At 40.1% G+C, this 17,499-nt stretch overlaps 1 protein-coding gene across 1 annotated transcript in view; it reads left to right on the top strand.

Moving 5' to 3' along the window:
* Window positions 1-1,324: 1,324 nt before the first annotated feature.
* Window positions 1,325-17,499, top strand: part of LOC124152465 (non-symbiotic hemoglobin 1-like) — a 32,388-nt gene continuing 16,213 nt past the window's right edge. Inside the window, exon 1 of the mRNA XM_046525408.2 lies at window positions 1,325-1,830. Coding sequence (XP_046381364.1) covers window positions 1,583-1,830 — 248 coding nt within the window. The 5' untranslated portion in view covers window positions 1,325-1,582. The remainder of the gene's footprint in view (window positions 1,831-17,499) is intronic.

The raw sequence follows: 17,499 nt of genomic DNA, 5'->3' as shown, positions 1-17,499 counted from the left end.
ATCATCCTACATATTCACTATTAACTGGCTTTCGAAAATGACTGTTTGTAGGTTACAGGATGTCTTTGAAGTTTCGGAATTAGTTTTTACAGAGCTTTAATTATAAACAAACATGTCTCAGGTGGTATTGACTGACCACAGGGACTGGAGGCGTGGGGTGTTATGTGTGTGAATGTGTATTGGGATATAAACATGTAGATGTGCATAGGGAGATGTAAATGTGGGCGAATTCACGATTATTATGATTTTGACGACGTCGATGATGAATATGATTATGATTATTTTGATTTACAGATTAAAATAAATAAATACAGCAAAGATGGATTGGGTGATTCTGGTACAGTCTGGTAAGTTGTATTATAATTATGCAAAGATTAGAATAAATAAATGCAGCAAAGAGGGTTTGGGTGATCCTGGCATAGTCAGGCTGGTTAGGCCCTTGCCCCTTCTATTAGCAGCACAGATTGCGAACGAATGGGACTTCTCCCAGGAATCGCTGCCCAGTTGACCCCCCCCCCCCCCCCCCCCGAACCTTTCCAAGAATGTGAAGACTCCCCAACACTGCAGACTTCTTCATTACCCAAATTGTCATAGGGCTGTATTCCTGACAGCAAACCCGCCTACACTCCCAATGTCAGACAACAGGTACCACCAAACCTAAGGCACCGAGAACAATGTGGGGTCGGACAACTTGGTACTCAGTATGCAATCATGACATTTCGAAAGCGAGGTCCTCGTATTTGCCATGTGTTTCCATTATTATTATTATTATTATTATTATTATTATTGTGACTATCAAAGCCATAAATTACATAAAATGCAACCATATGTGAACATATAAAGAAATAAAGTTTGCAACAGGAATTTTTTTATGAAACAAATCGTGTCACCATCACGAATATTCCTTTCTATAATCAGTACGGTTGTTTCATATTCAGTGAAACCCTTCATGTGAACCGTTTGCATGTGTGTAAGTTTCGTAATGCAATGCCAAATAACAGCGCAACATATGTTACAGGATGCTCTGGGTTTCATTTATGTAGAGCCTGTCCCACGTGTCCGGCAATGACCGTGCATGTCTTCTCTTATTCCTGTTCCCCACTCCTCCTGGAGAACCCACGCAGCGAGCAAGATTCCTGATAGGTGTTGCTAAGTAGATCAATGAACCCCATGGGTTTGCCTCTGTATTGACCAAACTAAATCTTTCCGTGTTGTCTTATTCAGCTTAATCTAGAGAGAACAAATTTGTAAGATCAAATCCGAACGTGAAGGATTTATCAATTCCGAGCCACTGGTGATCCGATAATGAGGCGGGACGTGTGCCTGGTTGACAGCGGTAGACCGGATATGACGTGTCAGCATGTGTGTATAAAGCATGCCCCGTGACAGCAATTACTGTTTGTGTGTTTAGAAGTTGTCAATGGTGGATATCTCTTTGCGAAACAGTAGCGTCTCCTTCCCAACATTGATTGGTGGTCCTGCAGCGGGCGTTTCCTGAAAGCTAGGCCATGTGTACAGCCCGTTCCTAAAGCGGCGCCGTAATATCCATGTTTCACGTGTAGATTCGTTATCACTTACAACCATGGGACTTCACCACTCGAAGAAGAGCAGGAACAAACGGGCGAGTTCTGCTGAAGGGAAAGGAAAAGGGAAGGGGAAGAAGTATCTCCCCACAAATGGACACACGTGTAATGGACATATTGTTGCGCCTGCCAGAGACCCACTGGAGCATGCACCAAAAATTACAGAACCACAGAAAGCCATGGTGTTGGAATCGTGGCAGATTATTCAAGAGGATATCAGTAAAGTTGGGGTCGTCATGTTTATGAAGTAAGTAAAACTATACCTACACATCATAACGTTACATTTCGTATTTGAATGCTTGAAGTTGTACAATATGTATTACTTCATGTATTATTATTAGTATACGTACATGTACGTGTGTGCCAAGTGAACGCTAAACCTGACTGCTCGCCAGTATGAGAATATAACATAAAAAATGTTTCATGAGGATGAGATATATACAAAATACACGTGAGCTTCATGCTATACGGGGGCGGTCGGGTAGCCTAGTGGTTAAAGCGTTCGCTTTTCACGCCGAAGACCCGGGTTCGATTCCCGACATGGGTACAATGTGTGAAGCCCATTTCTGGTGTCCCCCGCCGTGACATTGCTGGAATATTGCTAAAAGCGGCGTAAAGCAATACTCAATCATTCACTCATGCTATACGTACTGTTGATTGATTTTGTATATGCTGCTTGAAAAAATAAATAGTCCCTTTCGATATGTGCAATTCTTACCATCTGGATGATTCAGTAAATGCTATACAGTGATGTATAGCCTTAATGTTCACAATGCCGTTGCAATATGCATTTTGATGCCGGGGGACTGAAGTTGTGAGATCTGCATTTGACATGCTCATCATATTCTAATATGCAAGAACTAATGCATTTTTGCGAACTTGAAATCCCCGTAGTAAGTCGTGTTTTCAGATAGGTTCATTTCACATGAAATGTAAAACCACTTCAATCGATTTGGGCTATTTGTCATGGTTGTGTAAAAAGCCAAAAGGAAATTGCCACTGACATAAATGAAGACACATTGTTATTCCTACCGAAGACCTCCACTTACAAGCGATTAGATTAAACAAGGGCCTAGACATGATATATAACCCAAATCAGATGCGGTGTAGAATCACGAATGGGAACCCTACAATTCACGCACAAAGTCGGGATGCACCGCAAGCAAATAATTTGAGGTGGTGAATGTCCTGTTACAGTGTTAAGTCGAAAGCAGCCGCCAGTGATATCCTTCATTGAGTCAAAGCGTTGTGATTTATTGATACCGAATGTAAAATTACACGTCATTTAATTAAATAAGATTCATTTTCGTATATGATGTATGTATTGTTCAGACTATCGCCGTGTCTCGTTATATTCCTTCTGATGTGGACTGAACTATTCATATGTAGTAATTCCGAAATTGTCCATGTACATGTTTCATGTTGATTTATTTGACAGAAGGTCTAGAACTTAACTCCAGTATAATATACTCTTCATTCGCCATATATGGCTGAAATAATGCCGAGGCGATGTTAAGTTTTAACTAACTCACTCACTTTATACTCCTTGGTATTACACACAAATAATAAAGCGACAAAACCCTTTCGATATCCAATAGAAATATCTGCATAAAGGAGAGTCGATTGTACGGTTCCGGCTATATCAAGAGCGTAAGTTTATGAATCACTATCAAATAGTAATGATACCGGGTGTTCGCGAAAAGGTGAGCATATCTTGCCCCACCGTTGGTACCCGTCACACACACATGCAAAGGCAAGTCAATCGTTCACCTGAAAAAACACTGGAACATATGGTACATGTAAAAACACTGAATGGCTTCGGACATCATTTCTGTCTCACTGATGCGTCGAATTTGGAAATATCCTCGATATATATGTCTACCATAGAACGTTTTGAAAGCTTTACTGAGGCCTTGAATTTTGTAAGCTTGATCAAACAACTTCGGAGTAAGAGTCGTATGACGCTCTTCCTAATTATTAAGTGATATTCTATATCAAGATAAAACTTGAAGATCCAGCTGAAATCTTTTCTTCAAGCAATTTATTTCATTATGTCTAAATGTCATTGGAGACAAGTGTATGCGACATTCGTGTATAATGGAGCCCCAATTTACTACTTCCCAGTAATATCACCGCAGCGGACACCGATATACGGCTTCTCAAATATACGCGTGGATTCATACAAAAGTAAAGCTGACCAAAAGCTACTCCTAAGGTACTAATCAATATTTCTAAGGTTTCAATCAATACGTGTAAGGCGCTGAAGCGTGAATCAGACACAGTGAACTGTTCAGATAGAAACAGAAATGTTGAGTGAATCTGTTACCAACTTTTCATATTTGCAGCCAGTTCACGTCACCGCTCCAAGTACACGCCATTACTTCCACTGAGGGTTTTATGTAGTATCTCGAACACTGTGCATTCACACGGAAAATTCCTATTTTATCTTCGAGTTATGTTTTACCTGAATGTCATGGCCACATTGGCTCACTGTGTCCTGATACAACCGTTCGCAGTTTGACATGCACTGAGAATATCTGAAAGGGTCATGATGTTCCTGTCCATGACGGCACTTGAAGTTTTTTGTTCTAGGTAGAACGGGAAATAAATCCCTATGTAGAAATGTGTTGAAGATGTAACCATATAAAGAATAATCAGTGAGGATTATTTGGGTTCCATTGGTGCAAAAGGCAACTAGTGGTGAAGATTATATGAATGGATCAATGAAAAACTGTGACGATACCAGGTGTTCGCGAAATGAGTAATGATGTACTGTTCTATTGGTAGCAACCTCCACATGTCATTATACCTGGCAGACTTCCGCGAAAAGACACAATGTGTGTCAGTGAGTTGAATGTAACGCCGTTTTGAACAGTATTCATATTATATCACGGCGTGTCAGCCTGATGTGGGAGAAACGTCCGAAGTGATGCAGGTCTAAGACCTTTACCACTTTGTTGAAACCCACGAGGACGGATATGGTGCTAACGAACCTAGAAACAGTATCGGGGCGAACCGGGATTCGAACCCACAATCATAGGTTTCTGGCGTGCCCAAAGGAGGCAACACTGCACAGCAAATTACGGCGCTTTAGACGACTGGGTCACTCGTATTCCAGGCAACCTATTTGTTAAAGTCGACTGTAACTGAGTGTTCAACGCCGCAGTCAGCAATACTCCAGCAACATAACGACGGCGTTGGTAGACCCCACAATCCAATGCCTACAAGCATGAGCAACAATCCACACGATTGGGGTTAAACATTGCGTTTTAAAGAATTTTGAAATTTTCTGGCGACGTAAGTGTGGCTGATTGTGCTAGACTAATACCGGTTTTCTAGTGCTAGCCTAGTGGGACACCATGTCACAGTTTAACATGGGTACCATACTCAGACACAGTAAAGTAAGCTGACCAGTCCTTGTTTAATAACCATCCCCTTAATGCCGAGCGCCAGATAGGGTACAAACAAGTATATGTACTATCTTTTAACGAACCACTGACCTTCCGTTCTCCGGACAAACGCTCACTAGACACACGGCGCAATCAGACAAGTTTCAGCGCCTGGCACAGCCGTTCCCATTTCGTTTGTTATACTGGGAAACTCGTCCCACCTGAAACCTCACATGGCGTGAACTTTAGACAGTGTTTTATACATACAGGCGCTGTTTATTTCTGATTATACAATTAATGTTTCACTGGAAGAGTATTCAGCGTTTTATACATTCCATAGTAGCATTTTCACAGATTAAATTCCATTAACTCAGACCACACTCTCACAAATAGATAAATATCTTATAACAGGTGGCAAATGAGATGCCGTTGGGTATAAGAATACGTGCCAGGAAGTCCTGGGGACAGCTTGTATATCTCTTGGTTCGTCGAGTAATGCTATCTTTGGACCACCGAGACAGCTGCCAGACATACGTTACATGACGTTACACTTGATGTATACGATCTTTGTGTTATCGACATTTCAACTCCTACCCAAATCTTGAAGCTTTCAAAATTGGGTAACTCCTTCAAGAACAAATACGAAAGAATCCCAAAGTCCCCTCTATTTTGGCACCACGAATAACAGGTATGCTGATAACGTAAAACAAGTTAGATAGTTTCGAAAACATGACACAGTGAGTAAATGTTGTACGCAGCACCAGCAAGTTTACAATTATTGATTGGGGTGGACATTCAGCATACATTTGTGAATGCATTTACACTGATTGAGTACGTGAGTTTAGCCTTAGAGGTTTACGAAGAGTATTTGTATTACAATCACCGTACTAGCTAAATGTGGGAGGACATTTCCAAATTAGCGCAGGTTGTAGGCGATCCTCATTGTCTGGCAAACCAAGGTCCATACACTGCAGTTCAAATCCATGGCCACCGGATCCTGTCAAGGCTACGAAACCCTAGTAATATGCGACACCTTCGATCACTAGGCGCCATGCTCTCACTCTTGTCTTTGGACTATCGGAGGCCGAATAAGACAAATATTATAACTATTAATGTTGTGCTTCATTTAGACATTAGGGACACTTGATGGCACTTTATGCAGTTTAAGTGCTTTAATGACTACACATACATGCATGTTTATAGCTGAGTATGTTGATTGAAGTTCCTATTAAACAAAGACGACGGTAGAGCCCAGGCCTGGGTCCATTAGCTAGACGTATACTCAAACACACGTGTACCGTGTTGTACATAGAGTGTGCATGAGTACATTGATTCCCAATTACAGACCTTCCGGTGACAATGCTAGCGTCTGTGGTTGCTCAACGAGAACGTCACGCAGGTCGCAGGCGACCTTTGGCAAACGTAAACGTTAAAGCGTGGCTATATCACGTTTTGTAAAGAAACATTGCCCATCTGACAGCGTTCATCATCTACATGAGTGTGTGAGTTGGGTTTTACGCCGCTTATAACAATATTCCAGTTATATCGCGCCGTGTCAGCTTAATGTGAGAGGAAAGCCCGAAGTGATGCAGGTCTCAGACGTTTACCACTTCGGTTAAACCCACGAGTACGGGTATGGTGCTGACAAACCTAGAAACATAATCGTGGCGAACCGGGATTCGAACCCACAATCATAGGTTTCTGGCGTGCACAAGGGACGCAACTCATTTGTCATGTGTTCACATTCGGATATATATTCCACATGAATCTACGGTTTTTGAGAAATAGAACTGCATTAGAAATAGAAGTCTTTTTATCAGAACTTCATACCCGTTTCTCACATATATGTCATTCAAAATTCAGTTTAGCGCGGCGAAGTATACAGGCAACATTGCTATACATTGAACATATGGTATGTTATATTCAAATTTGACACGCTGTATTTGTCAAACAAGAGATCTGCCTCTTTCGGGGATCATCCGACGTGCGGAAAAGACCCGTGAAGATCCGGGGTAGAATAGGTCTTCAGCAACCCATGCTTGTCGTAAAAGGCGGCTGTGCTTGTCGTAAGAGGCGACTATCGGGATCGGGTGGTCAGGCTCGCTGACTTGGTTGATGCATGTCATCGTATCCCAATTACGTGGATCGATGCTCATGATGTCAAGACCAGTGAAGATCCGGGGTAGAATAGATCTTCAGCAACCCATGCTTGCCGTTAAAGGCGACTATGCTTGTCGTAAAAGGCGACTAACGGGATCGGGTGGTCAGGCTCGCTGACTTGGTTGATACATGTCATCGATCCCAATTGCGTGGATCGATGCTCATGATATTAACCACTGGATTGTCTGGTCCAGACTCGATTATTTACAGACCGCCATCATATAGCTGGAATATTGCTGGGTGCGGCGTTAAACAAACCAACCATCCGACGTGCGGAAAAGGGCAAGGTCGCGGTATTATGGTAGTTTGAACCGTACCACACTCCTTGAAAAGAGCAAAAAACTAACTTGATTCTGATTGGTCAAAATATCTTTAAAATCAGTTATCTGATTCGATCAGATGCCTCTTAATTAACAAGCCTTCTAACTCCGGCACTTGCATGTGAATACATTGATTGATCAATAGCTTCCTTATCGAGGCTTATATAAAAAAGTGCCGATTAGAACTGTATACGTTCGGCATTGAACAATATTATCAGATGATTTTGTCACCAGCTGCTACACTGCACAAACACTTTGTCACAACCGCTTAAACAAATGATGGAATCTATGTCAGAACACGTACAAATATGTATAACATGCACTAACCACTGTGTCACAGACATTAGCAGTCTCACTTGTCACAGAGGTCTGGCTCGTCTTATGTTGAAATACCCTGCAGTTTGCCAACATACTTAGGGTAGTTGCGTTGACAATGGTTGTGCCAGCAGGCCTATTTTAACCAGTAAATCATAAGGTTGATGTTGAAGATAACTACTGATCAGGATTGTCCTCTGATTTCATTTGTAAACACGACTGTCACCGTAGAAGTTCACATTGTCGAAGTTCGAGCTGGCCATTCGAAACATGTATTACTATTGTTTTCTGTTATTTGCCACATGTTGATTTCAAAGACATGACACGGTTGTGCCAGTCAGTGCAATCGTATGCAACAGGTTGCGATGAAATTAATTATATATATCCCTGGAAGGTTATTTGATCATTTAAAAATAAGTAATTTGTACGTATAATTTCAAACCGGTCAATAATACAAGTAATTAATATTGACCATAAATATTTTTTGTCTCTTTTTTTCACCATCTGCCACCCCTTTTCGAAACGTTCTGATAGCTGACCTTTATGCTTACCAATGTGCATTTACGCGTTTTCATGTCTGAGCTACACAGTTTCCCTTTAACGAAACGTACAAAACGGTACAACGGTACACAATATATTCATGACCCGCTCCTCGATACCCATGCACCAAATACCGCATTCGCTCAGGATCTTAATCATGAAATATTCTTTGAGAAGTCATTTTTAAAAAATGATAACGTGGAATTTCAATACTTACCTTTGACAACGAAATAGTGAGTGAGTGAGTGAGTGAGTATGGTTTTACGCCGCTTTTAGCAATATTCCAGCAATATCACGGCGGGGGACACCAGAAATGGGCTTCACACATTGTACCCATGTCGGGATTCGAACGACAACGAAATAGCACTGGTGTTATTCTATCAGTGTTTAGAATCGAACCCGGATTATCGATGTGACAAGCAACTTGATTGCATCATGTGACACATACACCAGTTTCACTTTAGGATATTGAAGTTTTAAGTACAATGTGATGTGCGACGTGCGTCACATGAGACAGACGAAAAGACTCCTATGGACATAAAATGTATGACGCATATTTAAAATGTACTCAGAGAAGCTATTATCACGGTCGATTCAAGTCGTGTTTTTGACAGGTTCTATGTCTGGTAAAGGAGTGACACATATGTGCAAAAACTCAGCGCTGCTGTCCGACATGTGACATTACTTAGAGGTTGACTGATGACAAAGTAGACACAATTTATGGATACCAACTAAGACTGCTTGACAACGGTATAAGGATCTATACCGAAACGTCGCCTTTACAGTATTAAAAAACTTGTTATCCATAAATTGTGTGTACTCAGTTTCTTATGGAAATTTATCACACTGTTTTGTTGTAGTTTAAATGTCAGCCCCGGGATCGGGAATTAAAACAAACGGTTACTACTTGAACAATGAGAGTCAAAGCATGGTTACATGGCTTTGTGAATTCGTTTTTAACGTCAAAAGTTGAAAAATCCTTAACCAATAATAGCGAGGGTAATTTAATGAAAATTTAGAGAGAGAGGAGGCATTATCTGCACTCGTACAAGAACACTGTTTCCGATAAACTCTTGTACAAGGTCATACAGGCAAAGATGAAGAGGCAGATACCATGTGAAGCCCTCTGCAATTGCAATAACAGCCGAATGGTGAATTATAATCTTTTGGGACACAGTGTATACCGATGAACGATAATTTTTAAATTAATTCTGAAATCTTGAATTTGTTTCTCCCAAATTTTAAGATTCGAATAAAAGAGTTATTAACTATCGGAACATTTCGTTGAATGTGATATAGTAGCCATATCAATAAACAGCATCTGGGGGCGGTCTTGTAGCCTAGTGGTTAAAGCGTTCGCTCGTCACGCCGAAGACCCGGGTTTGATTCCCGACATGGGTACAATGTGTGAAGCCCATTTCTGGTGTCCCCTGCCGTGATATTGCTGGAATATTGCTAAAAGCGGCGTAAAACCATATTCACTCACTCATATATAGCATCTGTGATTCAGTGACTTTGGTTTAACGCAAGTTCGAACAGTATTTCAGTTATATCACCGCGTGTCAGCTTGATGTGTGAGGAAATATTGACATGAAAGCCACTTTGGTGAAACATTGTGTTAGAAAACCTTGCAACATACGCGTGGCGAATCTGGGATTCAAACACACAAACATAATGTTAGCACGCATGGGGAACGCCTTAGATGACTGGGCCATGCGTGCCAACCCTAGAAACTCACTGACACAGAACTTGAAAGGTGATTATATGACTCTTGTACACTTTCAAAGAGACTGCCACACTAAGTGTATTGGTGCCTCCATCGTGCCAAGATCAACACGTTCACACGTCTAGGATGGCTGGCCCTTTTAAACACCTTCCTTGTACGAAATTCACGCTGTTTGGCAGTAGTCGCTTCCTTTCACATTGACCTAGATACCAGACGTTTTTTGCTCGAATGTTCAGACTATTGTTTAAAGAAGACGATTCACAGATATCCCTGCGAACACAAATTCGACGTGTTTTAGTATGTCCGTTATCGAACGCCTTCTGGACGGATATTCCGGTCACTGACTTTCAGCGCGGCTGAGACGGTGGCCGCACATTTTATTACTGATTTTATCTGCTTCAGTGATCAAAAGAGGAACGAATACCAGTGGACAGATGTTCAGTTAAATCAATGTCAATCGTTAGGTTTCATTTCTTTGGAAACAGGTTAATTGTCGTGTAGTACACATTTACTGTGGCTAGTTTGTGTCCCTTTCGTGAGGTATAATACTGGCTTGTTAGTTTTATCTTCGTCAAGTATACTGGCTGATTTCTTTCATTCGTAAGGTATAGGCGCTGGTTGGTTTTATTGACGTCAATGTTATCGGCTGGTGCTTGTGTTACTTTTGTGTTACTTATTGGTATGGGTAAATGTCTAAATGTTTTGTTAATAAAGCGACAAAACCCTTTCCATATCTAAGAGAAATCTGTGAACAAAGCAGAGTCGATTGTACGATTCCGACTATATCATGAGCATGTGTTTATGAATCGCTATCAAACAGAAATAATACCAGGTGTTCGCGAAAAGGTGAGCGTATCCTGCCCCACCGGCGGCGATCGTCACAAACACACGCAAAAACAAGTCAATTATTCACCTGAATTTTTTTGTGGAAATGTCAGCCCTTGAAAGAAGGCGTTACATGGTACATGTATGACGGTATTAATATGAGCAAGAACAACGTGTTGTTATGTTTAACAAATTCTGATGATGATCTTCATTAGAATGTTAGAGGTTTTGGGAACATTTACTTGAAAAAACACCTAGGATGGAGTAAACTAAATAAACTGTTCGTCTTAAAACTAATTCTAAACATTCAGGACTTGGAACAAAGTCTGCATCGCGATCAAAGCATGATATTACTTAAGTTTTATTAATTTTGTAAAAGTATGTTTTTGAAATATTTAATTAAAGCGATCTGAAAATATTTTCATTTCTTAACATTCCATTTCCAATACAAAAGTAAACAGGATTGTCTGACAGTTTGTCGTTATTAATTCACCAAGTTAGTCGCTCATTGAACTTACAAAGATGAATCTATAGAATGGCATTTATTCCTTCACACACGATTTCTTATTTCAATAGCTGCCACGCCGACACACTCCCGTATGCCTGAAAGAAAATATCTTCCACTCTGCAATCCCATCTGCAAATATTTAGCTTTACGGTGAATTCCGTAGTGTCGTTGTAATCGTATTTGATCAGTAAAACATTAATGAAACGACAGGAAAAACAAACAAACCCATTTTATCAACCCGAAATGTCAAGAGGAAACTGTGCTTTAACTACAAAGAAGCCGAAGTATCGGTCGATAAACGATATGTAATGCTAACTTAGGGTTCGGGAGGGCGTTCCACAGCCTTTCCGCTATTGATGGCAAAGTTTACCCTTCTTTGTTACTGATCGTATCAGTGAATCTTTATTTAGCAAATGATTATTTTCTAACTGAGGTTTGTATCCCTAACTGCCCTGAACAAATATGTAATTTATCCTGATCCTCCACGACTTTCTGTCTATTTTAACTATTGTGTACAATCAAAATTGAGCTTGTGTCGTTGTGTGCTTCTGCGATGACGTTATCGCCTATTCATTCTGTTCCATACTTGTTCCCGCTAAGGATACCACAGTCTTAATTCTGATCATGATGATGCTTTCATCCTGTGTGCACGAGAGAGGTGCGTTTGTTCACGAATGTCAACATCTCATCCAGTGACATTAGTGATAGTGAAAGTGCACAAGTAACGGTAAAGTGTTGTCGAACCAGATCCCAGTTATCCATTTACGATATTCATTAACATTGTTTAATTAGAAATAATTGCCCCAGAGATTTGACAAGTAACATAATTTGGCAAACGTACCAAATGATCTTTTTGCGTCCTGAAAATCTACAGATCAATACAAATTCAAAACGTAATTCTTTTAATGGTTGTTATGACCAAAACGCCATTTAAAGTTACACATCTTCATATGTAAGGTTTATATATGTTTTCTTGTATACATTCAAGCCGTCGTTGTGATTTCGAATCTAGATTACCCCTGAAGATCCGGGGTAGAATAGGTCTTCAGCAACCGTTGCTTGCCGTAAAAGGCGACTATGCTTGTCGTAAAAGGCGACTAACGAGATCGGGTGGTCAGGCTCGCTGACCTGGTTGATGAATGTCATCGGTCCCAAATGCGTGGATCGATGCTCATGATGTCAAGATCAGTGAAGATCCGGGGTAGAATTGATCTTCAGCAACCCATGCTTGTCGTAAAAGGCGGCTGTGCTTGTCGTAAGAGGCGACTAACGGGATCGGGTGGTCAGGCTCGCTGACTTGGTTGATGCATGTCATCGTATCCCAATTGCGTTGATCGATGCTCATGATATCAATCACTAGATTATCTGATCCACATTCGATTATTTTCAGACCGCTGTCATGTACAATGTAGCTGTAATACTGCCGCCATATAGTTGGAATATTGCTGAGTGCGGCGTTAAACAACAAATAAACAAATCTAATCTAAATATCACGGATCGAAAGACTGATCTAAGGCCAATCGAGACGAGCACATCTACTGAGGTAAGTAAAGTGTTTATTACAGCTGAAGGGACACATGTCAGAAACAGATATATTGCCTGGTAGAATTTCAGCAAACATTGAAGATGTATGACAATCAATTAGCGCTTACATGTATATCAATAATCTCAATGATGCATACAGACAGTAATCTGATCTCGGTTGTTGAAAATAACATATTGCTATCCATTGCAATTTTTTAACATGGAATATTTTAAAGGGTTAGATAAAATCGTACGGTGTGTTATAATTGCACGATGACACGAGACTATACAAAATATCAGCGAGCTATCGCCTACGAGTGTTCTCTAATAGCTGACGAGCACATTCGCACGATATCCTTCTGGCGCGGATTCTATTTCATCATTTCAAAATGTCTGACATGGAAGGGCCAAAACTCTTTTTATCAGATCACGAATGTAGGTACCTATTTGGGTCGATATTGTTCTACATTGTATTTCTACAACAGATGCAATAAAAGTGTAATTATTTCTCCTGACTTCGTTTGATGTTGTTACAATGTATAGAGTGAAGGCGACCCAGTTATCGGCCACCTTCGTTTGGTAAGTAACTAATCAGCGATGCCCCAAAAGTGTGATAATGTTTCAGATAAATCATATGTGATATCAGATATATCAGGGACTGTTTTTGAGTATGGTATTGATCTCCCTGAAAACATCAAGGTAGTAATGCCGACTATTGGATAAAATTACGTTTAGATTGTTACTAACCTTTTACAACATATACATCAATATCATTACACGGATATATCAAAGATGTATATTTACAGAAATTGACATTCACACAACCTATGCACTTCTAAATTTACAACTGGACAAAAATTACAGACGCCGGGTAAAAGATAGTATACACTTGAAAATTCGATTTGACCAAACATGATCAAAACAGTCGTCGAAACACTGCAAACGTAAGTTCCAAAACGCAACAATGATACCCGTATCAAATACTTCACTATCGAGTAACCCTTTCTTGTTCGTTTCATTTTAGCCATCACATGGGTGTTTCCTTTCGTTTGCTTGGCAGTTTATATACAAACATGTACAATGTATGTATATATACGTTCATATGTCACTGTGATTATTCCTTTTTGACTTTATTTTGATTTCGGAACAGTGTAAAAGCTTCTCAGATCGTAAGGATGTTCATTTCGGAACACACAAAACGTGAATACATTAATTCTTCTTAGTTCCCAAAGTTGCCAGAAGTTTGTTATTCATCAAACTTAAATAACATGCTTTTATTGGATATCTTCAAAAGTATCTCCATGGTGTAACTCATGTAATGAGATCTATCGATCTTGCCATATAACAGGTTGTTTTTCGTTACTTGAATCGATTTTCAAAGAAAATATTTGATAAATTAATGGGATTTTTTTATGAGAAATATGTTTGACTGACATAAGCCGCAAAAACATGGCTGCTCAAATAATCGATAGACATTTTTAAATCCTTTTTTTTTCTTAAATTTGTTGTCTAAATTAGAATCTGTCATCTTATTCTCAGATAAGATTTAGAGCCATGAAATCAATTCCCGCGGTTTTAACGGTATATGACATTAAACTTTTATCCTCAACGGTATCTCAAGTGAGGACTACAAGGCTCGATTATTTTTTTACAGCCTAACGATTCACAGGTAGTGTGGCTTTAGCCAATATTGGTCTGGTCATATCTCTGTTCAATCTAGAAGCTACTATTTACTCAAATGGGCCTTCTTTCAAAAACGATCATACCGTTAAGGCATGCAGGATATTAGTCTTTTCTTGCAAAAAAACATGTTTATCTCATCGAGAGACATGACAAAATTGATGAAAGTGTCACGTCACGAAAAGATTTAAACATGGCTGGTTTGACAGGGAAATACACATGTTCTTTGTGCTAATTATTTTCGTGCACGATCCTACATCTGGCATTGAAAGTTATTTTACTCGAGTTAAATCTCGATTGTTTAACTGAAGCTGTGTGCAGTACTTATTCATAACAATATAATAGTTTCTCTTCTAATATGAGATAATACAATTAATGTAGCTCACCTGGTATACAGAGGCAAGGCTGGTCCAGTCGTCTGAGGCGCCGCAATTCGCTGTGCAGAGTTGCGTCCCTTGGGCACACCAGAAACCCTATGATTGTGGGTTCGAATCCCTGTTCGCCCCGATTCTGTTTCTAGGTTTGTAAGAACCATTCCCCGGCAAGATAATGACCACTTCCGGAGACATAAATGAATCATGAGAAGGTTTTGTTTATGTCTAAGCAATATTTTTTCAGCTTCATGACGGCAGTCTATAAATATTGGAGTCTGGACCACAAAATCCAGTGATTGAAATCATGACCATCGCTATGAGAAGGTGATAATGTCGCTTTAAGAATGAATGGACATGTTAAACTCCGCAGTCACCAATATGCCAGCTCTATGACGTCGGCTTAAATAACTGAGTCCCTTAGTAATCGACCACGGTGATGTGATGTCAACCTTTTCATAAAGCCCAACCACCCGATCTATTTCATTCAGTCGGCTCTTACGGCCGATTCTAACTGATAATAATCGTCCGGGATGCTAGTTTTCCGGATTCAGGGGGTTCCACCGTAGAAAGATGGCCACAATCATTACTGTGTACCAAAGGCCTGGGATTTGTTCGATTATTTTTTCGATTATATACGGTTTGTCTCTATATTCCAGGTATATGTTGTTGTTTATTTATATAGATTCATCTCATTCCATGAGTTGGGGAACCCTTACTGACTATATCACAATTGTTTTCCCATCCTTGATTATCCAGTGTATTAAATCGTTTAAAGGCGACGCTATGATACTGATTGGGGTCAGGGTATTATCCTAACAGAATGGTGAGAGTGTGTGATAAAATGGGGTTAAACGTCGCGTTTAAGATTATCCCACTTTTATTGCGACGTTTGGCTACATGTACTAGTCCGGACTTACACCTGTTTTATAGTGCTAGCCAACCGAGGTACAAATGCAACAGGCCGCGGTTCAACACGCTGACACTCAACTCGGACACATTTTACTCGAGAAGTCCCCGTTTTATCCACTTAGTGCCCAGCGCCAGGCAGGGTAACACTAGGTACCATCTCTTAATGTATTTGGGTATGGACGACTGGGGAATCGAACCTCTTATCATCTGCTCTGTGAGCGAATGCTCTATCCACTAGACCATGTGTACTCTATTAGTTGTAGCAGTATGACAAGGGGTACATGTGGTTGAATGCGTCCCGCGTTCGGTTTTGAATCACGAGCCAGATGCAAAGGGTATGAGTGAGTGAGTGAGTATGGTTTTACGCCGCTTTTAGCAATATTCCAGCAATATCACGGCGGGGGACACCAGAAACGGGCTTCACACATTGTACCCATGTCGGGAATCGAACCCGGGTCTTCAGCGTGACGAGCGAACGCTTTAACCACTAGGCTACCCGACCGCCCCCAAAGGGTATGAAACCTTACGAGGTACGCATGAAACATCATGTGCCCCGAGATACTTCTACAACGAGGTGTTTTAATCTGCCATTGTAAAAGAATTACAAAAAAAACAACAGCTGTACGATTGAGCTGAGGTCAACCAGTGCTATGTCACGTGACTTTCATTGACTCGGAAAATGCGTGCGGCAGAAAAAATAAAAGATGTTCCCAACGTACACCATTTCAAAAACTTTATTTTAGATCTGAAAACGTTTAAACCCTGGTTGGAAATGATTTCATAAGGTGTTATAGTGAGTGAAGTCAAGCAATTTAGCCAATAGATACAGATACGTGAATGGCGTGTTAAAACAGACAAAACCGATTTATGTGCTAAACACGAAGACAACATGTATTTTAAGTTCGAGGAATGTAAATCTTATTCTTTTTAACTCGAACGCGCAACATAAACTGAAGGACCGGTATAGCGGTGTTCACGACTGTCTGCAATGTTCGGGACACAAAACTAGACTATAGTTACTGTTACGTTATGTTTTGTAGGGGACTAAGTAAATATTACATTATGTACTGTAGGGGGTTAAGTAAGTATTACAATATAACTATAGGGAACTATGTAACTCTTACATTATGTATTGTAGAGGACTATGTAACTCTTACATTATGTACTGTAGGGGGCTAAGTAATTATTACATTATAACTATAGGGAACTATGTAACTCTTACATTATGTATTGTAGAGGACTATATAACTCTTACATTATGTACTGTAGGGGGCTAAGTAATTATTACATTATGTATTATAGAGGACTAAGTAATTCTTACATTATGTTTTGTAGAGGACTAAGTAACTTTATCATTATTATTGTAGGGGACTCAGTAACTATTACATTATGTACTGTAGGGGACTAAGGAATTCTTACATTGTAACTAAATGGAACTAAGTAACTTACATTATGTATTATAGAGGACTAAGTCATTCTTACATTCTGTATTGTCGAGGACTAAGTAACTGTTACATTATTACTGTAGGGGACTCAGTAACTTTTACATTACGTATTGTTTAAAGACACTTTTTGTAACACATGTGGTCATAAATGAAGCAACAGCACTGATCGTGTGACGTTTGCAAAGTGATAAACGCTTACGC

Source organism: Haliotis rufescens, unplaced genomic scaffold (genome assembly GCF_023055435.1).
Source record: "Haliotis rufescens isolate VD_foot unplaced genomic scaffold, xgHalRufe1.0.p SCAF_74, whole genome shotgun sequence".
Lineage (NCBI taxonomy): Eukaryota > Metazoa > Mollusca > Gastropoda > Lepetellida > Haliotidae > Haliotis > Haliotis rufescens.
The sequence above is the reverse complement of the archived record's forward strand: the minus strand, read 5'-3'. Positions and strand labels throughout refer to the sequence as shown.